At 40.0% G+C, this 22,051-nt stretch overlaps 1 protein-coding gene across 13 annotated transcripts in view; it reads left to right on the forward strand.

Moving 5' to 3' along the window:
* The first annotated feature begins 1,669 nt into the window (after positions 1–1,669).
* The window catches only part of tasora (transcription activation suppressor a), a 47,245-nt gene continuing 26,863 nt past the window's right edge, over positions 1,670–22,051 (forward strand). For 11 of the 13 annotated variants that reach the window (XM_040158682.1, XM_040158688.1, XM_040158685.1 and 8 more), the window contains exons 1-18: positions 1,670–2,103; positions 7,378–7,523; positions 8,006–8,098; positions 8,469–8,541; positions 8,788–8,879; positions 10,198–10,329; positions 10,906–11,036; positions 12,550–12,581; positions 12,766–12,871; positions 15,733–15,836; positions 16,196–16,299; positions 17,209–17,281; positions 17,878–17,952; positions 18,323–18,519; positions 19,224–19,511; positions 19,680–19,869; positions 20,981–21,109; positions 21,371–21,525. In XM_040158682.1, coding sequence (XP_040014616.1) covers positions 1,827–2,103; positions 7,378–7,523; positions 8,006–8,098; positions 8,469–8,541; positions 8,788–8,879; positions 10,198–10,329; positions 10,906–11,036; positions 12,550–12,581; positions 12,766–12,871; positions 15,733–15,836; positions 16,196–16,299; positions 17,209–17,281; positions 17,878–17,952; positions 18,323–18,519; positions 19,224–19,511; positions 19,680–19,869; positions 20,981–21,109; positions 21,371–21,525 — 2,397 coding nt within the window. In that variant the 5' untranslated portion in view covers positions 1,670–1,826. The remainder of the gene's footprint in view (positions 2,104–7,377; positions 7,524–8,005; positions 8,099–8,468; positions 8,542–8,787; positions 8,880–10,197; positions 10,330–10,905; positions 11,037–12,549; positions 12,582–12,765; positions 12,872–15,732; positions 15,837–16,195; positions 16,300–17,208; positions 17,282–17,877; positions 17,953–18,322; positions 18,520–19,223; positions 19,512–19,679; positions 19,870–20,980; positions 21,110–21,370; positions 21,526–22,051) is intronic. The other 2 variants (XM_040158683.1, XM_040158684.1) reach the window with 2 other exon arrangements.

The following is a 22,051-nucleotide window of genomic DNA, read 5'->3' on the forward strand; positions in this document are numbered from 1 at the left end:
GCCGTGAATGCGCTCTGCACCAGCAAAGTCCTGAGAATAAACACAAATGTTGTTAATCTGAGCATCCGGCCCCCTGTGAGATGGTTGAAAAGTGCGCCCTACCCATGCGTGCTAAACAGTAGCGGTTGGCTGCAGGTGTTACTTTTAACCACAGCCTTCAAAAGTACACAGCAAAAAGTTTCAATAATACACTTAATCATATGTCACCTATAGCATTAGGTTTCAAAGGTACAATATATCACTCATATGCAACAACTGGAACAACTCGCTCTTAAAACCCCCTCAATTTATGGAGTGAACTCTTCCTTTCTATTCATGGGTACTTAGAAAAAGAAAAGATTTAAGGAGTGTATGGAATCCTGTTTTTGCCAGGAAAAGAAAAAATGAAACCCTAGGAATAATAAAATTAAAAAATAGCGATGGTGAGCCCAAATCAGTCCAAATCCTAATTCTCTGAGTAAAAATTTTGACATCTCCAAAGTCTAAACTGTGAAAAATTTGAATAAAGAAAAAAACAAAAAAACAAAGCTGAATCACCAACACGGAAGACAGGCAACTCCCCAGAGGCCCAGAAAGCCCCAGGTTTACTTCATATCATTTGGGTTCACATCATTTGGTTCATCGAAAAATTTGCCAGAAATTTGCACCTCTGAAGTACAATTTCCTCCATGCTCCATCTTGTGGCTCTGTCCTGTAGAGGGTCCCTGTGTCAAAATCTAGTTTTAAGACCTTAACCCATTTTAATTTTTATTGAGCTCCTTTGTTGTAAAGTTGTTTAAAGGCCTCTTCAGTATTTTTTCTGTTTAAATACATTTTTCCACTATTCTCTGGCATATTATTCACTAAATCAATCGATAATTAAAGAAAATCATTGTCAGACCTATTGATAATGAAAATAATTGTCGCTTGCAGCCTGACAGTGCTCTTCCGATGGGATAACACTACCACCAACTTTACAACAAATATGGTTGTGGTTGTAAAACTAGATTTTGTGGTTCTAAACCTGATATTCTACTTGAGTGGTGCAAATTTCTAACTAGCTATGATATGGGGTAAACCTGGGGCTTTTGAGTCGGGGGGGGGGTCTGGGGCCACAGGGCAGTTTCCCACTTTACCGCTTGTAATCCAGCTTTGATGGTAAACCAAAACGAGTCAAACTTTTAACTCTCTGAGTCAAAAATAAGATTTACAAAATCTAAAATTTAAGATACTGATGCAAAATGTTAGTGTCTCATAACTTACTCTGTAATAAATTACTTAGTATCTCATATTATTGAATTAGTAATTTGGCCCTACAAGATGGATAGATAGATAGATAGATAGATAGATAGATAGATAGACTTTATTGATCAGTGAGGGAAATTGTCATGCTATAGCAGATTGAGGATGACAATAGAATTCAATTAGATCCACAACTGCAGAATCGCAGAGCCATATATTGAAGATAAATATACAGTATATGTAAACATCAAAAACAGCATTAGCCTTGATTAATTCAGAATCTGACAAGTGCTTTCTCACAGTATTTATTTGTTTTTCTGCTCTTGGAAGAAAAGGGCTTGCACACTAAACCACTTGACGCCGGAGACGAGAATAATTTCCAGGAGATGGCAGTAAAGCAACATTTATTTTACCCGCTGCAGTTAAATCTCAGGGAAGAAGACCTCTGCTCTCAAGAAACATGGCGCGCGTTGTGTGTTGGTTCGAGTCCCTGCGCTGCTGCGGGACCCGGAGGTAACAGCGGTGTCGTCCCGGGGCTCCAGTTGAGAGACGGTGACTGGGTGACGGTTGGGAAGAGAGGCGTCGACCCGGTCGAGAATCCAGCAATGGACGACAGCCTGTCTCGGAGGGAGGCAGCTCGTCCGAGGAGGGTGTCTGCCGCTGCCGCGGAGCTTGGAGCTAATGTTAGCCTGCAAGATGGCGAGGCGATCGGGGTGATCGAAGTGCATCCTCCGAGAGAAACTCCAACTGCTGCGGACAGACTGAGTGCTGCCGGGGGGAGCATGGAGAGGAGGAACTCGGCACAGCAAGTGGTCCATCAGAGGCATATGCCGATGGAGCCGAAGAAGTTCCATATACCGAGGAAAACCAAGGAAAAGAGAGGTGGGCTGGTCCGCAATCTTTCTGCAATTCAGTAAATATAATAATACAGTAACCAAAAGTTGTACTTCTTTATTTAACATCATACTTTAACTAATTTAAGTTATTTTACACCTCAGCCGAAACCTGAAGTAACCTGTGCTTTTAAACTTGCGGAGTAACGGAAAAGATCCATTATCGGACTGCTAAAAATCCATTATCGGACAGGTCAATTTCTGACCTGGGCTAAACATTAATTATATTCACTAATGCCTATGGCATATACTTAACTCTACTGCCAAATCTATTCATTATAACGCACCAAAGAAAAAGCTTTGTACAAGTAATGTTGTGTTTCGGGACGTTAGCTAGCATTTAGCGAGCTAACGTTTTATACGTGCTTGTAAGTTTTTACTTGACGTCTGTTTTCACTTTTTTTTAGCCAATTGTAGTTTTGTGTGTACGAGATAATAAATCTCAGTGGATTTATCTCTGCCGCTAAAGCTTGATTTTCAGCTTTATGTTGGCGTAAGCGAGTATTGGCTAACGTGATGTATCCGCCTCGTCTGTGTGTTTACATTTTAGTCGGGTTTGGTGTGTGTGTGTGTGTGTGTGTGTGTGTGTGTGTGTGTGTGTGTGCGCGTGTTGTGCGTCCCCTTTTCTGTTTAACTGACATCAAAACGACACTAAGATTATCTAAAAACCTCCTAAATGAGGACGTTTGTGTTGGTCTTCCCTTTTGACCAAGTCAGCTCAGTAGTTTAGGGTTGGGACAACGGTTAAGTGTCATCATACAGGTGTACATTCCCCGAGGACTGTGTGTGGAACACCTGTACAGCTGCTTAGTCATGCAATTATCCAATCAGCCAATCATGTGGCAGCAGTGCAGTGCACAAAATCATGCAGGTACAGGTCGAGGGCTTCCGTTAATGTTCGCATCAAGCATCAAAATGGGGGAAAATGTGATCTCTTGGTGTGATTGTTTGGTGCCAGACGGGCTGGTTTGAGTGTTTCTGAAAACTGCTGATCTCCTGGGATTTTCTCACACAGTAGTCTCTAGAGTTTACTCAGACTGGTATGAAAAACAGAAAACATCCAGTGAACAGCAGCTCTGCAGACGGACACACCTTATTGATGAGAGAGGTCAGAGAAGAAATGGTCAGACTGGCTGGAGCTGACAGAAAGGCTACAGCAACTCAGATGACCACCCTTTTAATAACTGTGGTGAGCAGAAAAGCATCTCGGAATTTACAAAACGTCGAACCTTGAGGCGCAGACCACGTTGGGTTCCACTCCTGCCAGCCAAGAACAGAAACCTGAGGCTGCAGTGGGCACAGGCTCACCAGAACTGGACAGAACGAAGACTGGAAAAAAGGTAGCCTGGTCTGATGAATCTGGATTTCTGCTGAGGCACGCAGATGGTACGGTCAGAATTTGGTGACAACAACATGAATCTTTGGATGGACCCAACCTGCCTTGTGTGTACAATCCAGGCTGCTGGTGGTGTTGTAATGGTGTGGGGAGTGTTTTCTTGGCACACTTCGGACCCCGTAATACCAATCAATCATGGTCTGAATGCCACAGCCTGTCTGAGTAATGTTGCTGACCATGTGCATCCCGTTATAGCCACAATTTACCATCTTCTAATGGCTACTTCCAGCACAATAATGCATCATGTCACAAAGCAAACATCATCTCAAACTGCTTTCATGAACATGACAATGAGTTTTTTTTGTTTGTTTTTTTTCTCTTTTATCATCAAAAAAGCTCATGATACATCTTGCATATTTATATGCTATTTACATGACAGATTTTTAACATAAATATCTAAAGTGCTGTACAGAAACAAACATTTGCCCCCAATTATAAACAGTTCACTCACCTAGTGTTTTTCAAGGAACACATAATTAAGTTATTGCATAACTAAAAGCAGCAGACAAAAAATGGACAAAATGAGACAGAAGTGCAATGAAGTAAAAATAAATAAACATGACAATGAGTTCAGTGAACTTCAGTGGCCTTCCCGGTCACCAGATCTGAATCCAATAGAACACCTTTGACATTTGGTAGAGCAGGAGATTGACAGAATGAATGTGCAGGTGGCCAATCTGCAGAAATGGTGTGCTGAAATCAGGTCAACATGTAGCACAATCTCAAAGGAGTGTTTCCAACATCTTTTGAAATCGGTTCCACGAAGAACTGAGGCTGTTGTGAGAACAAAGGGAGGCCCCACCGAGTATTAGTATGGTGTTCCTAATAAAGTGCTCGGTGAGTGTAAAGACGTCCTGTTGTTTGGGGACTGTGATAGATTAAGCTTCAGGTTAAAACGGCGTTGTGTAGAAGTATTTCTCCATTGATTTTTGTTTCTCTGTACCATAGCCTGAGCGCAGACTTATCCCTTAGCCCAGCTAGTTGTTTTCTGCCAACCTCACCTCGACTCAACCATAACCTAACCTAAACCCTGACCCCGACCCCAGAGGATGACTGTACCTGACACACTATCTGAAGGACAGGAAAAGCTATCGGTAGGGGAAAAATTAGCTTGACGTAAGAGGGGCACTCCATGACAACATCAGTTTTAGAACTGAAACGATTAGTCGGCGAATCGGTAAGTCAATCGACAGAAAAATAATCAGTAACTATTTTGATAATGGATTAATTGTTTAAGTCATTTTTCAAGCAGAACTAGAGAAAAATGCCAAACATTCTGATTACAGCTTGTCAAATGTGCAGCTTCCCTTGCTTTTTCTTACATAATTGTAAATTGAATACTTTTGCATTTTTGAGGATGTCACCTGCAGCTCTGCAAAGTTGTGAGGGACAATTTTTTTTGATGTTTTGTCGACTGAAACGAGTAATCTATGAATTGAAAAAATGATCCACAGATTAATTGATGATGAAAATAAAAATTAGTTGGAGCCCTAATCAGTTTAGCGGTCATGATTTGCGCTACTCAGCCTTTGAAATTAGTTGTATAATGTCCTCTTTGCCTCTTTAGGGGGGTTTGTCAATCCTGAGAAAATAACCTCGATGATAATGTAGTGATCTCTACAGCTTTGGAGTCATGCAGACTGGAAAGTATAACAGAGCTGTGTTAAAAGCTTTAGAAATTGAGGTTGGAATACATTGGTTTTAATTAGGCAGAGAGCACCCAGAGGCCGAGGTATACTCCAAAATGGACACAGATGCACACACGGTTCTTGTTATTCATTAGGTGTTTATATAGGCAGTTGTGTTCACAAGTGTTAGGTCATAAATTTTGGACTGCACGCAGATATGTCCTTCAATATGCAGGCACAGAAAGTATAATTTTAGCTGAATGAAAATATGATATTGAGTTGCATTATTGGAACTGTAGGAGTCATCATATGTTTGCACTGCTGCTTCAGTTTTGACTTTTTTTTTTTTTTTTTTAAATCATTACAGGAATAGCTTGATTTTGTGAAATAAGCTTATTCGTTTTCTGGCGGAGAATTACATGAGCAAATTGATACCGCTCTCGCGTCTGTATGGTAATAATGATGCTGGAGCCAGCAGCTGGTTAGCTTAGCTTAGCACAAAGATTGGAAGCAGGTAAAGAGGTACCGTCTCGTTTACATAAAAATACATTAAAAAATCTGATGTAACATCAGATCTTAAACTAAATCTTAATATTTTAGTTTAATACATTTTTACATAAAGGTCTTGTACATTTTATTTGAAACCAAGTAGTTGATGATAATGTAAGAGTGCTCACTTTTTATCATTTTATCTTAAAACTGTGTAATGTTTGTACCTATTTTGTAACTTTTTAGTTTTATTTTTACTTTTGAATTAATTGGCCTTAATTTTTTTTTTTTTTTAATTTAATCATTTTTATCCTACTTTTCTGTCATTAGAAATGGCAAAAAGGTGCATTTGAACCTGAAAAAGCCCTCCAATGCTGTACTTGAGGCACACACAAATATTTTATGAACTAATTTTGACATGACAAAGAAAGATCTTTTGATAAATTTCTGTCATGAGTGGATGTGGTTGCCCATGGACAGCACATTTTTCAGGCGTTTGATGGTCCAGCTGAGCCCTCTTGCCCAAACCGAGGGAGGCAGCTGCTGCAGGTTCCTTAGTGTCCTGAGAATCTGGCATATTTGGCACAAAAAAAGCTGCACTGGTGCTGTTATAACTGAGTTGGCAAACAGTTAGTTTCTTGGACTCCCCAGCTGCCAAAACTTTTTGTTTGGGTGTGGGTAAGACTCACATGAAAGGTACTCAAAGCTGCATAAAGGATTGGCAGTATTGGGGGCATTTATTTGTGGTTTCTGATATGTGTGGAACTCATTAAATAAACGACAACAAAAATTAAATATTGTAAATTAGCCCAGGTTAATGGGTTTTTTTTCTGGAGACCATTTGGAATACAGATGGAAAACAAGCTTTATAGTATAGTCACTTTTTGGCAAAGAGTGTTCTGACCCAAATTTAACTCAGTTCCTTACAAGCTGAGAATACACTTTTTGGCCAAATAGTGAGGATACAGGCAAATAGCAGCTTGTTTTCCCTGGTTTCGGCCCCTTGTTTTCATTTAAGGGAAGTCTTGGTGCTATAGTGATGACATTTAAGACAATAGTGTGCTTCCAAACGTGTCAATGGCTTGTTTGGCCCTTTCCTGTTTCAACATAACAGGTCCCAATGCACTGGCTTTGTGCATTTTTGCATTTTGTTTTTTTTTTCCCAGTTTGGTGTCAAAGAACTTGACTGGCCAGCACAGAGCCCTGACCTCAACCATGTCCAACACCTTCGGATGAACTGGAATGGCGACTGTGAGCCAGGCCTCATTGCCTAAAATCAGTTTTGGACCTCGCTAATGCTCTCTGTGGCTGAGTAAGGTCAAATCCCTGAAGCCAGGTTTCGAAATCTTGTTAAAGGGCTGAAACCAGAAGAGCGGGGGCTTTTATAGCAGCAGGTTAAAGCCCATGGATTTGGAATCACATGTTCAGCTATCACTTATGGGTGTAACGTTCGGGTTTCCACATACTTTGTTCAGGTGTCCATATTCTCTTGGCCATGTAGTATATGTGGTAAGCTTTGGAATCAGGCTTCTTGGTCACAGGCAGAAGCATTTGAATGGTGGTTGGTGGATAGAAATTAACAAGCTATATAGGTGAGCCAGTGAATCATTCCTCCAGCAGCAAACCTTTTTCACTGTGGGACCTACACAGTAGTCTACAAGACCTGAGAGCTCAAAGAATAATCTGTGATTATTAGTGAAAAAGAGGTAAAGGATTATTTATTGACCTGTATTTCCTGTCTGTCTTTTAGCTCTCTTTCAGTATGTCTCTACTGAATCCAGGGAGTTTGAAGACATGATGAATATCCTGACCTCCAGTTACATCGACACTGGCTCTGCTGGCTGCTTCACCTACTGTAAACCTCGCCTTGTCCAAAGTGAGCTGCTGGAGAAAGAGGTGAGTGCTGGATGGGTGGAGGACTTGAAGAAATGCATTCCACTGTACAGGTCAATGCCCTTTAAATATGTCATGATGCTTCAGTGCTACCCTTTTAAATTAAATGCCATCAAACCACTCGATCACTTACTCGATTGTTGATATGTTCACTCTCCATCTAAGTTTGGCTGCAATTGCACAATATGTACAAGAGTTTGTGGAGATTATGTCAAATAATTTGAAAGCCAGTAATTGAGAGGTTGTGAGGACTATAAAGTATCTTCAGAAAAGTTAAATATCTTTTAATGTGGAAAGGAGTTTGGCATATGTAGATAGATTTGCCTTCAACCAACGCATCTAAAAAAGACCATTTAGAAAAACTGGTAAGTGTCAACTATGGACTCATGTTTGTTTGTTTTTTTTGTTTTTTTTGAGGGGGGGGTTTATGACCAGCTGAACTACTCATGTGCTCATGGATTGATTGTGTGTGTGCTGTGCTTCAGTTTGTGGAGAAGAGGAGAGAGATGAAGGCGGACGGGAGGACGGAAAAGGAGCTGGAGGAAAGCTACGGTTTTCTGTTGGCTGATGCTGTCAAGGTGAGATTGTTCTGTTGATTGTTATCTAATAGGACAAGAAAAGGTATTAAATGAGCACAATACAGGGAGTAACTGAGCAGTACCTTTTCTTTGTTGATGATTTGGAATTTATCCCAAGTCATAAGTGTTTTATACTGGTCGATCTATTTACAAGAAGCACTTATTTCTTGGATCTGAAATTTTTTTTTAAATCACAGATGTTTCTGGAAAAGGCAAAGAATTGCCGTTGTACTGAAAACTTAAGACTGGACCAGAATCAATTGATCATTTGATATCCATTATTGAACCTTATTCTTTAAAATTGATATATCCTCCAATTGATAATTTATAATCTAACCTTTTATTTTTGTGAATCATTTGTCTGTTGTAGCTGCCCACGCTCTGTGAGAAGGGGCTGTTTGTGGGTCAGACCTGGATCACAGTGCTGGGAAACCCCAGTAAAGGTAGGAGGGAACACATATATGCTGATAAGTACATAGAAAATAACACAAAATTCAATTTTTGTTGATCGTTCATTCCGAGGTTTTTTTCCTAATGCTGAAAGGAAAGGTGTCAAAATATGCACACAAAGTCGGTGTTTGTTGGAAAGAAAATGACCTGTGATCTTAATTTTGTTCTTGTGTGTGTGTGTGTGTGTGTGTGTGTTTGCGTGCGTGTGTGTGTGTGTGTGTGCATTCGTCTGTCTCTAGGAGTGTACCTGTCCAGGTACTCAGACCTGCTCCAGATTAACTCCTTCACCCCAGGAGCAACAGGGGAGATCATCATCTTCAAAGTGATGAAGGTGAATCAGCTGGCTGGTGGTCATCATCATCACTGCCTCTGTCAGCTTATTTTAGATGTAGAGGCAGGAAATGTGATGTAACTAGGGATGTCCTGAGTAAATTCTGTGTTTCCAAGGTTGGAAAAATATTCACTAAACTCCAAATCTAACTCGTTCTGATTAGCCAAGAGCAGTGTACAACACATTTAGGTAGCAGCTTCTATTTTGTAGTCTGTGCTGAACGGTGCTTTCACCAGGTTATGAGCTGTTGCTAATTAACGTATTTCTGTGAGTAAGTTGATAACAGGACAACACTGAACTCATCTGCTGTGTGATTAAAGTGCTCTCTACAAGCCGGTGTCTGTGCTGGCCAAAGATAATTTTTGAGGAAAGAAGATCCACTCTGTAAAATAACTATACAACTGTGGATGGACTGAGTGTTTCTTTAGTTCCGACAGAGTGACGACTTCTTCTCTCCAGCTTTGACTTTCATTTATGTCCGTAATTTAAGTTTATAATTGTAATAGCTTTTAATGGGGACCCTCTGTTTTCGGATTAAGTAGTTTTTGAAAAATAAGGTGTGTGAGATTCAGTAATCTATACATTATTCAATATGCCAGATACACCTTTAATCAGCATCGCATATATTATGCTGCTATGTAAATAAGTAAGTATGAGGTTGGACTCTGTATCGGCAGATACCCGATATTGAAGGACTTGAATCAGGATCGGGGCTATAAAAACTCAACTGGGACATCTGTACCCTGAACTGTTGTCGGGAGGGAGGTTGCAATGCTTTTCTTTTGTAGTAGAACTGTGTCAGAAATCTTCCATCTTCACTAATCACTACATAGGAAATTCTGTGTAGAAGATTAAATTAGAGGATTAGTGTGTCATATCAAAATCCAAACGCAAATCAAAACAATAAAACACAAATCCTTCATTCGGCGGTCATTTTACTGTTTTTCTTTGTCTGTGGATTTCAGCTTGTGACCAACGATTGTATGTTACTTTTATGGGATAAGGGGAATACATAAGGTAGACTCTAAACATTTCGACAACACTACAAAATGTCTAAACACTAATGGACTACATAGTGCATAGTAAACGATGTGAGACACAGCCAGGGACCAACTCTGAGAGATCTGGAAGAGAACCCAGTTGTCAGTAGCTCTGGAACTATAGCTCTGCAGATTTTGATGATAGTGGCTGAGGCTGGTTTCAAGTGCTCCGTATCAATGACCCTCTTTTATCTTTTTTTCCGTACTCAGTATGTAATGATAGAAGAATGATAATAACCAGTTTTTGACTATTGAGTTGTCTCTATTTTTGGTGTCAGGGAAAAGTGAAGAGCATCTATGAAAACATGAAGAACCTTTTGGATCCAACGCCTCGCTTCGACAGCCACATCTCCAAGAATGCCAGCAAAGTCACCTCACTCACCTCCTACCGCGCCTTCGAACTCACACAGGTAAATACACACACAAGAAAACCATCAGTATCTCTTCAGGTTCGGACCAGTCTAACAAAAACAGTTGATAAATACACAGAAATGGATCAGTTATCCCTAGATGTTATTGCACTTTGAGAAAAATGGCTTTAATGCAGTGGTACATCACAATTTATCAATGGGACAGTGAAAATAATTTTTTTAATGGTTTAAATGATCAAAATGACTTTCTTCAGTTGTTGTTGTGTCAGGTTGTAGTTCACGTTGGGGTCAAGTTGTAGCAGAAACAGCACTGTTAAAATAAAATTATATATAACTTCTCAGAAAACCGATTTACACGTGTTTACATCAGGGAGTCAAGTTAGTATCCTATTTGTGGCGGGAAACAACTTGAGTCCAAAGTCCAAAACACACTGACCAGGCCTCGCATGTCACATAACACACTTGGTGGTGGGTTGACTTGTGGCATAAAGGTTTTAAGTGCCTAGTGAAATGAATATCTTTTTGTTTTGTTAAAATAGTTCTAGAATTTAAAGTTGAGTGGTCCTTTTTAAAGACGAAAATTGGGGCTTTCAGTGCTGTCATTGTTTATTTCAGCACTACTTCTATGAGTATTCATTTGATGAATTGCGGCAGCGGCCTCGGCAGGTTTGTCCATACGCCGTCATCTCCTTCCAGTTTAAAGGAAAGGACTCTCCACTTCCCAGCAAACCTCTGGCCCCCATCAGGTATGGAGATCTGGAATGTTGAAAAAATAAGATGTGTGGTATTCCAACAAGCCATCTTGGATGACATTAAAAGAGAATACTCTGACTAAATCAGATTTTTTTTTAAAAACAAAACAAAATAAAAAACCAGTAGACTGGCCACGGAAATTAGGTAGTCATTGAAAAGTTACTCATTGGATTGTAGAGCTCTTGGAAGTCTTTTTGTTGTTAATCAGCTTGTTTGTAGTGTTTTATCAATTCTTACAGCCAAGCTTTCTTCCTCCTGAGGTTGCTCTAACAGAAATCTAAATTTATGTGCTTTGAAACCAACAAAGTTTGTTAGGTCTGGAAGAAAGGTAAGCTAGAACATGGTGTCTGTAAGCTCCAGAAAACTATTCGACTGATGTTGCCTATGTTGCCACTGCAGCTTGAGTATTTAACTTTAACCTTGGAAGTTTTGCGTTGACATGTTATGCTGTTCTATTGAGAACCTCGTGCAGACGTCAGATAACTTTAAGACATGTCAGCAATTGCTTTTTCAGATTTATCTTTCTTTTAAAAAATTCTAATTTGCATTAAAAGGATCACAGGATAATATCAGTGTCTCTGTATGTTTTTGGCCAATTTTTTTCACATATTTTGATATATTTTATTAATTTCTTTACATATAAACAGAAATGTAGCAAGACAGTTTTCCATTGATTTTTGTGTGAAAATCATTTTAATATAATATTATTATTATTATTATTATTATTATTATTATTAAAGTTTATTTATATTGAACTTATCAAAACCAAAGTGGTTCACAAGGATAAAGCAACAAAACATGTCTGCATGCTACACAAGGAGACAAATTTCTCAAAATTGAGGGAATAAGGTAAAGAAATTGCATCTTCAGAAGTAAAACAATAAAAATAAAAACACAAATAAATATATAAATAAACCAAAAAAAAAAAAAATGAAATATTTAAGAGATTATTCAAAATCCTTTTGAAATAATTTTTTTTTAGCCTGAGTCTGAGTTCATTGGGCAGGTTGTTCCAAAGTTGTGGTGCCCTACCAGCAAAAGCTGTGTCCCCTTTAGTCCTACATCTTGACATGGGAACTACCAACAAGTTCCTGTCTTAGGATCTCAGAATACGTGCAGGTTGACACAGGGCAAGTAATTCAGAAATTTAGTCTAGGGCTAGGCCATTTTGTGTGTAAAGTCTTGAAACTTGCTAGAATTGCTTGCTTGAATTGTTCTTGTGTGGAAGTGCAGGGTTTTTAAAAAGTGCATGAATGTGCAACCATGATGTAACTGGCAAAATGCCATACTGTGGTGAAATACATCTGATTCATACAAGGTAAAAAATTTAATCAAAAAACAAAAGTTCAAAAATCTTTATTATTATGATAGGCTTTTTAATAAACAGTTGTCAGTAATGTAAACTGTACAGGAATTGTTGCAAATAGACACATCGAGTTAGAATATTGATCTCAGCACTAAATATCTGAATTGACAGCTTTTCCGTCTGCTGTGTTTGATGAACAGGTTGAACAGTCAATCTGCAGAGGGGAGTAAAGGTGAGCGCTGGTCCCTGTTTTCCACTTAATCGCACCAGAAATTAGAGAAGATAGTTCACATTTATGGTTTGAATATGGTACATAATAGGAAGTCCTTGTTTTCCTGTCTTGCCCTGAATCAGACACTAATGACCTGCCACTCTTTCTTTTTAACTATCTCTCTCGTTGTGTTTTGCTCTCTCAGAGCGAGCTCAGTTCACAGTCTGGACCGGCGATTTAGTTACTGACGACCGGGTTCTGTTCCAGATCTCCCTTCGCTCCTTCTCTCCTCCCTTCCTGCCCCACAGACTGTAAGTACTGACCCAATTTCTGACTGTTTCAGCAAAGTTTAAACACCCCAAATATTTGTCTGTTTGCTGTTTTACATAGAGTCAGATTAGGGGATCAAATTAAATTCATCTGTGTCCAGTAGGAAAGTAGGAATGGACTGTTTGACCTCAGTTGGCACAAAAGTAGGAAGTAGTGCTAGGGAGAAAGTGCTAGAGGGTTGATCCATCAAAAGTGAAAGAATGCGCTTTCAGAAATTTGAATTCTGCCTTATTCAGCTCAGGAAATGTCTTTTGAATGACATTATCAGTCATCTTTGTGCTTTCATCGTGTAGCAGCTGCAGGAAGTGTTGATCAAACGCATTTGGTCAGTTGCTGTTCCTGTATATCCATCAGTGCTTTGTCTCTGTGACACATTGTACTCTTGACTGTTTTTTTTTTTTTTTTTTTTTTCCAGCTTGGCTTTGTTAAAACAAGTTAGCTGCCTGCGTAGGATTTTAGATTTGCAGGGAAAACCTTGGATACCCTCTATACTGGCACCATTAGCTGCAGATTATATTGTTTTAATCTGAAGCAGCTTTGTGTAAGAAACCTTTAGGACTATCACATAGTATGACGTATTTTGTGGGATCTTACAGGGTCGTACTCTCAGACCCGTTTGTTTCAACCTTTGCAATGCTTCGCTTTGGCTATATCACCATCACTGCCACTAGCTATGCCGTCGATATACAACTTTACATTTCGCTGTTCTCTGATGACGTGAATCGCATAAACTCCCAAATCACTTGCCTGACTAACCACTGGATGCCTATAGACATATCAAATTGATATTGTACAGTCTGACACAAATTGTGAACCAGGATTTTAGTAGACCCATCTTGCGTAGTGTGAGATACAGTAAAAATTACACGATCGTTGTTATTGCACAGTCTAATGGCGCATTTAGACTATGAATACTTGCACACACGGTCATTAAAAATGAGTGAACAAATTAAATAACTAGGAGTCATCATGAATAACGATCTTAGTTTTCAGAATCATATCAACAGCATCACAAAGGTTGCCTCTCACTATTTAAATTTATATCTCTGGAAGAGGCTTTGCTGTATGTTTGAGTACGACTTTTACATGAAATGTGTTTTGCTGCCACAGAGAAAATACATTCATTAAAATGAATTATAAATTCAGAAATGCTACACAAGCTGCATAAATGTGGGTTTTTGTCGTAATACCATATTTTATGTTTCATTTATACGGGAGAAAAGGCTTCAATGATGTGTTGATGGAGACACAAAGAAAAAAGTGTGAACTTTTCAGCTCTCTCCATCATCTCATCTAATCCCAAACAATACTCATTAGTTACTGTGTTATGATGTTTTTACTTAAGTTTTTTACTTTTACTTTTAAGTTTCTTAAGTTTATGTTTCTACTTTTGCTTTATCTTAAGGATATATTCATTGTAATTCACTGTATGTTTTGTGTAACACTTGAGATTATAGTGCTGGAGGACGGGTATTATGGCTTCTATAAGGGACACTTTCCACCAGTATACAATCTCCTTAAATGTACATGCTGTGTTCTTCCTTATAATTTCTACTCTGACATTTTTACCATATAAGTGCATGAAAGTGCATCACAGGATGCGCTGCTGTCAAAAAAAGGAAACTGCATTAACATATCTTTGATGCCCACAGGATGTAGTGTTTCGGTATATAAGTGAGACAAAATCTAAAAAAGAGGAAGAAGAGAGAATGCTCAGCTTGGCATAACTGAGTGAGCCCTTTGACTCTTGATTGATCTGACTTGTTGTAGTAAATCCTTGTATCTCCGTACCAATCAGAGGAAGTTTTTGTTGTGAATCTTTGAATGTGAATGTGAAGTAGTGCCTACCTAAAGTTTAGGTTTACGGAGGGAAGGTTACCCAATAGTAAGTTTAGCTCCCGTGCTGCTTACACTTAGAAAGGATCGTTACCTTTTGGATCAGGCCTGCTGCGTCCTCAAGGCTCAACACTCCCGGCATGGAAAGACACCCTGAGAACCCCGCCACCTAAAGAGTCTCAATTACGACAGTGAAAGTCTCACACAAAAGGCCTTCTCTGTCGTTGACACTTCCGCGTTCTCTTCATGGTTCCCCACTTTCGGCACCATGGGAAACCCTTCCCTCCCTAATCCTAAACCTTAGGTAGGCACTAACCGAGTGGTTGAAACTTCCATCTTGTGCCCATTTTCTAGATACGCCAGGGAGTAGCCTCGCTGTCAGGGGCAGCCCGCTGGTTAGTCAGCTTAATATAAATTGCTCAAGCAGTCCCTTGTGTACCCCAGCCTAGTTCCTAATGGACCCCAAGTAATGCCTTAGGCTCGTAGTACCCAATTGGGCCTTACAGAGTTAACCTCTAGACACCACGGGGGATGGGGGGCCTTACCTGCAGGTGGTAGGAAGGACCAAGCCTGGTCGATTGGTGGTGAAGGAGTCTACTGATAGGATTCTTTCTTTTAATAGAGTATGATTTCTTTTAAGATTCACAATAAAATCCTTAAGTTAAAGCTAAAGTACAGTAAAATTGAAACAAAGTAAAAACTTAAAAGTAAAATTAAAAATCTTGAGTAAACAACATCATAACAGTAACTATTGAGTACTGTTGGGGATTAGTTGGGATGATGGAGAGAGCTAAAAGGTCGCACTTTTTTCCTTTTTGTGTCCTTCAACAGATGAGGACTCTTGTCCTTTGACTAATGGTATCTCAGGGAAACTTTCCCAACAGGACTAGAGTAAAAGGGTTTGAAAAGAGTGGCGTTTTAATAATCATGATTGTGCCATATTTGGGCCATCCTCATATTTTAAAAAGATTTGTTCTGTGTGCATCTCACCACGTGTCTCTTTCAGACCAGAGAAGTTGAAAATCGGTTGTTTGATGAGGCTTGACCAGGTGACCAAGCTCCTCCCCTCCGGTCTGTTCTCCTACAAACTCTACAACAGCAGCCAAGAAGGTGAAGTAAAATTAACCTTCAGACTGACGGGACATTAGACACAAGGATGCATCTGATGGGACTTTGAAGGCTGATAATTTTGGAGTTACAAATAGCCATTATTTTATTTTGACATTTCATATCTTTAGAGTTGACCATGTTCATATGATGAAATTCTTTTAGCTGTACATTTGCACTATCACAGGCTGCCAAAAATCCTTTCAAGGATGATTATTCTTAGAGTGTGAAAGAAGAATATGTGTTCCATTGCCATTTGTATTTTCAGTGTTGTCTGAATATTTGTGACATCAATCTAGAACAGAAACTGACAAGGACTTTGTGTGTTTTGTGTGTGTGTGTGTGTGTGTGTGTGTGTGTAGTTGTGAAGGACGGGTATTGCTGCAGTCTTCTGGAGGTGGTTGACAGAAGTCGGTCAACGACCAGCGTGACAAAACTACTGCAGGAACTGGAGACGAAGAGAGTGGTGGGTCCTGATTACTGATTGTAAATCAGTTTTTTTTGCTGAGTGCATTGGTTGCTCGTGCATTAAAGGGCAACTACACTAAAAAGAATTAGCAGGATCTCATGTACAGTAACCATACTGAAAAAGTTCAAGAGCAGTTGGGGCTTTTTATTTTTATTTTTCTGCAGAGACATCAATACCTTTATTTGAAACAGACTCCTATTAAAAATCCTCTTTATTCCCTAATTTCATTTTTGTCTTGGGTTGATGAAAACTTAAGACATTTCTCCAGGTTTACGTGTTGTCTTCACTATAATGTACATTTCCACAGCACTATTCCATTAGTACAACAACAGTATTTTTTCTCTTGAACAAAAACAGTTTTTATTCACTAATTATTTCCACTAGTTTCTACGTTTTAAAAAGAATTATTTATTTTTTGATAATTGTTAAACTGAAATTAAAATGAAATTAAAAAATTCCTGCAAAGATATTTCACATTAAAAGTGTTCCAGCAGGGCATTGGGTGTAATTCCCCCTTTTACATTTAGGATTGTATTGTGAAAATACTGTTTTTATTTGAAAATTTAAAGTAGTCCTTATTCTTTTTCTCAAACATCATTTATCAAAGATATTGGCCTCGGTAAATATCTGCAAGGGGTGACTACCCCCCCCCCAAGAGAGAGCTTTTAAAAATGCTAAAAATCAACTTTAGCTAAAAGCTAAAAGTTAACGCTTGTTAAGATGTAACAACAGCAGCAGCAACAGGAAGAGAATGAAATGTAGGGGGAGTGTTAAGGAAGTAAGAGAGAAGAAAATAACAATGAAGGAGGGAAGAAAAAGGAAAGGGGCAAAAAAGAAAGAAAGGAAGGGAACAAAAGGGAAATTAGACAAGAACTGTTGAATGAGAGTCATCTGTTCTCTGTACAGGTTCTGGTGACTCCACTTACAGAGAGAGGATTTCTCTTTCTACTCTCCAGTGTTCAGATGGCCACACCCTCTGGTATGACATGTGACACAAGGGGTGTCCTGGTAAATTATGTAGAGGATAATCTTTGATGAGCCATGTGCTTTTTGAAAAATAATGTATAACAGTGAGGCTGATTACCTTCTGATGCCTTTGTAGAACTTTTTATCACTGCAAGTAGAGGAAGTGAATTATTCAATTTTTACCACAGCCGCATAACAGTAATCAAAACAGTAAAAAGATTGTTTATTCATATTGGGGCAGGTTCACTCTTTAAATGTAAATGTACTGTTTGTGTTGTAAAGTGAAATTTGAGCCATAGGACGACTCCATGTAAGGCAAGCCATAGCACACCCTCCACCCATTCAAAACGAAATATTTTGGCATAGCTTGTAGATGTTCGATGACTATCTGATGTGACATTTTTCTCTTTTGGAACCTGTTTTTATTGGATGTAACATAAGTTACCTCTGATAAAAAAGATGTTTTTCTTCCTTTTAAATGTTTTTAAAGTCGTTTTACAGAAACATAAAACAGTAAGAAAAATAGATTTCAAAAGTTTAAGTTTTGGATACAAAATACAAATGGAAAAAATATCTACTCAATAGACAATGATGTTTTTGTATTTTCAGAGAGAGAGGAAAACTGGAAGAGGTGTCTTCAGGCCTTGTTTGTCTTCCCAGAAACCAGAGATGTGGCTAAATCCAGTGAGTAAAATAGGGACAGCTGGGTGGGTGGGCGGTTGGGTGATTCACGTACAATTTTTTCTAAATTATCCATTGTTATGTTGCCTGATTAAAAATGATTAACTAAAATGTGCTTAAAGAGCTGGGTAGAGATGCAGAGGTGAGAAGAATCCTCTGTTGATTTGTACGAGCAGCACCTTTTAACATTTCACAAAGTCAGTTGACCCACTTTTGATATAGATAATATTGACTGGTGCAGATTTAACAAGCACAAAGAAATCAATTTGTGGAGACTAAAATAAAATAACACCTAAGTGCAAACTGAAGCTTTGACTTGAAAATTACCACCATGATTTAAATATTGATGTTGTTTTCCTATTTCTTCCCATAGCATCAAGGTGTGTCTCCTCTCCCCATGATGCCCCAGAGTCGTTGACGTCTGGTGCCACGGTGATGCCGCGTCTGAGCCAGTTTATCCCAGCGTTGCATCATGCCCTTGTCAAGGCCCGTGCCAACCCCCCCCCTGAGCTGTCTGCCGGTGTGGAGCGCCAGGCACGGGAATACCTCATCGGCCTGAATGATACCAAGGTACGACCAACAGCTCTTTAAACTGTAATCCTCTTATTTCTGTTTGTATTTTCATTTTGCCATTGGACTTTGATATGATATTTTTTTTGGATTTCGTGTTACTGCAGTTGTGAATCTACAGCTAATGCACTTTTGAGAGCTTGGGTGGCTGTTGCTGCTCAAGCTAGTCCCCAAAATGTCATGAATTGTCATCAGTAGGGTGAGTATCCATGACATTCAGTCACTGATTGGACAGACATTGAGGGGCAATGAATGTATTCTTAGCAGTTAACACTATAGTCCCCAAATGCCATGTAATTTGCACCATGACAGTTTGCAGGTGATTCTAAATCCATGGGCATTAATCTGCTTCTATAACACCTGCCACTCTTCTTGGAAGATTTTCTGCAATATTTGGGAACCTGACTGCAGAGATGTAATCCCATTCAGCCACAAGAGCATTAGTGATGTTGGGTGATAGGGTCTGGCTCAGAGTTGGCGTTCCAGTTCATCCCAAAGGTGTTGGATGGGTTTGGGGTCAAGGCTCTGTGCAGGCCAGTCATGTTCTTCCACACCAAACTTGGAAAACCTTTTCTTCATGGAGCTGGGTTTTGTGCACGGGGGCACTGTCATGTTGAGTGTCTTTAGTCAATGTGTGTTCTACATTTGTTCCTTGAATCCCTTCTCATAACAATAGAGCACATCTTTCTGTCTTTGCTCTCCAGGTTCGACGGTACCCCATGGGTGAGTACGATTCCAAACTAGAAGAGCGAGGAAAACCTCCTGCTCCCAAATCCCACTGGCTGAACATGGACGGCTACCTGCGCTCCTACCTGTACAACCCCGCCCTCTATCTGCTGTCAGTGGCTCGAGCAAGGCAGGTGGTGGAGGCGCACTGTGGCCCGGAGGAGCCACGGGAGGTGAGGCCCAGGAAGAGCTCTGGAGGCCAGAGAGAGTCGGTGAGGAAGGAGGTGACAGGCAAAACTAGAGATGGACAAACCAACACTAAGAAGGTGAAAACGGACATCAGTGTGACCATAATTACTATAAGAAAACAAAACAATATGGACACAATATTTCTTTACCAGTCTGGTGTTTGTTTAGAAATATTTATTTATTTATTTGTGTCATGTTGGCCTTTCAGGCACAGTGACCGGAAATGTATGTTCTTTGTCACTCAGATACAGCAGCTGATAGACCTGGTTTTGACCTGTAAGAGGAATGCAGAAAATGAGGTGAAGAGGGAGGAGGGAGGAGAAGGAGGGCCCACAGCACTGGGGAGGAAAAGGAGGCTAGAACAGGAGACGGCGGAGAGGGCCCTTAAATTCCTGAAGGCATCGCAGGAACCCGGAAGCCAGGACAAGATTCCAGGTGAGGAGGCAGGGAGGCTGTAGTTCAGGAGGTAGAGCCAGTCATCCAGTAATCCCAGGGTTGGCAGTTCAATCCCCGGCTCCTCCTGTCCACATGTTGAAGTGTCCTTGGCCAAGACGCTGAACCCCGAGTTACTCCGGATGGGCAGGCCAGCACCCTGAAAAGCTATTCTGTGTGTGTGAGTGTGCATATGATGGGTGAATGGGAGCCAAATTGTAAAGTGCTTTGTCCTTTAAGGTAATAAAGTGCTATATAAGTGCAGTCCATTTTACCAAGTGCAGTCCACAATATTTATGGTAATTCCAGCAGCTTCTTTTCCCCTGCGAGCAACGCGCCTCACTGAGGAGTCGATACACGTGTTTTCACTTCATTTTAAGAGACACAAAGCTATTCAGCTGTTTTCCCTATGTTTTTTGTCAGTCAAGTGGCAGGTGAAGTCAGGTGACCTTGTGGACTGATCCCTGGCAACGTAACGTTAGCTTTTGGGACCTGAAATGTAAACTCCTGAGGTCAGGAACAAACTCACCTCACCAGGAAGTTGCTGGTTAGTTCAAGCGTTCTTTGGGTCCCTTCTTGAATCAGAGTAAAGGCCAGATCATATTTTGCGTATCCATACAGCCGCAGGGGTCAAAGCGACTTAAGTCTTGTTATCTGCTCATGTCCATGAGGACAAAAGCAGATCCAAATTTAAGACCCTGCACACTGTACATGCCTACACGTGCACTAACAACACGTGTGTGCGCATATAATGGCCCCCAGTGTAGTATGAACATAACTGTGTGTGTATCGCTGACACGTCAATGTGGAGGTATCCAAGGCCCACTCAGCTTCAAGAAGACTGAGGCAGACCCAGAACATGCTGGAGAGGCTACATAACTTGTCTACCCTGTGAACATCAGAGGATCTCTCAGGAAAAGCAAGGACACCTTGACTACCTCACTCTCGTCTTTTCATCAACTTTGTGTGCATTTTGCCTCTAAAAATTTTTTTTGCTTTGCATTCAGTCTGCACGCACATTAAGAGATCCTTTACTCTTATCTTTTTGGGTGTATTTCATCAGTGGGTGACGGGTTGTTTACTGACACATTTTCTTTCTGCATTTGGCTCCTAGTTGAGGGAAGCCAAGTCCCTGCCTCACCTGGTTGTCTTGCATCTGTGATTGGCTCAGTGGGTTTGAGAGACATTGATCTGAGGGAAGATGGATCTGAACTAGCTGCCGAACTTCTCAGCCTACTGACAGGTGACTAGATATTGAGACTTTCCCTTAGACAACATACACTAACTACTGTACCACATGTGGACGCTTCAACTTTTCATTCATATTCTTTTGGTTCTTTTCTACTATTTTGTTCACTCTTGTCGTTTTCACTATTCACATCCTTTTTCAGTCGGTCATGTAACATCAAAAACACAAATTTATTATGAGGATGTTATCAGTATTATGAAAACTATCAATGAAAACAATCCGTAATCTCTTAAAATGAATGTTTCCCACCGACAGGCCTCAAACAGGCTGCCAGGGGAATGGCCTGTCAGAGCCTTTCTGAGGTGCAGGAGGAGGAACAGAGGGTATCCTGCCCGTTTGATAGGCTGGCCACCAAGCTGGGCCTGCCCACCAACTGTGACATTGACCTGAGGAAGCAGGATGAGCTGGAGGTAACTGACAAAGTATATATATGTGTTAGTTGGACTTTTTAGCTATATAATTGTTTTTCCAAAAGTCATTGTATAGATGCATCGTAAGAACAGCTGCTTGTGGTTTGGTGCAATCACCTTTGAGTAAGTGTTTTTTAATTTCCCTTGTCCTAGTGTTGCCTCTGCTTTACATATAGTAAAGCTACATTATGATGGTGCACAATAGGTACCCAGGTAGATCTAAGATGCTGAGGACGAGCCGTGAAGGAATAACACATATCAATGTTAATTGATTTAGCATTCTAATTTTTTGGTTTGATAGTGAGGCTTTGAAGTCTCAGCACCATCCTTTATCACGTGAAGGATCTCCAACACGTTCCTTCAACGGAAGATGGAGTGGATTGGAAGTCAAATTTAGAGCTGCAGCGATTAGTTGATTAATCGATCAGTCGATCGACAGAAACTTAATCAGCAACTATTTTGATTACGATGAATTGTTTCAAACATTTTTCTTCATTTTACTTTATACTTTTGCATGTGAATATTG

This window comes from Xiphias gladius, chromosome 21, assembly GCF_016859285.1.
Source record: "Xiphias gladius isolate SHS-SW01 ecotype Sanya breed wild chromosome 21, ASM1685928v1, whole genome shotgun sequence".
Taxonomy (NCBI): domain Eukaryota; kingdom Metazoa; phylum Chordata; class Actinopteri; order Istiophoriformes; family Xiphiidae; genus Xiphias; species Xiphias gladius.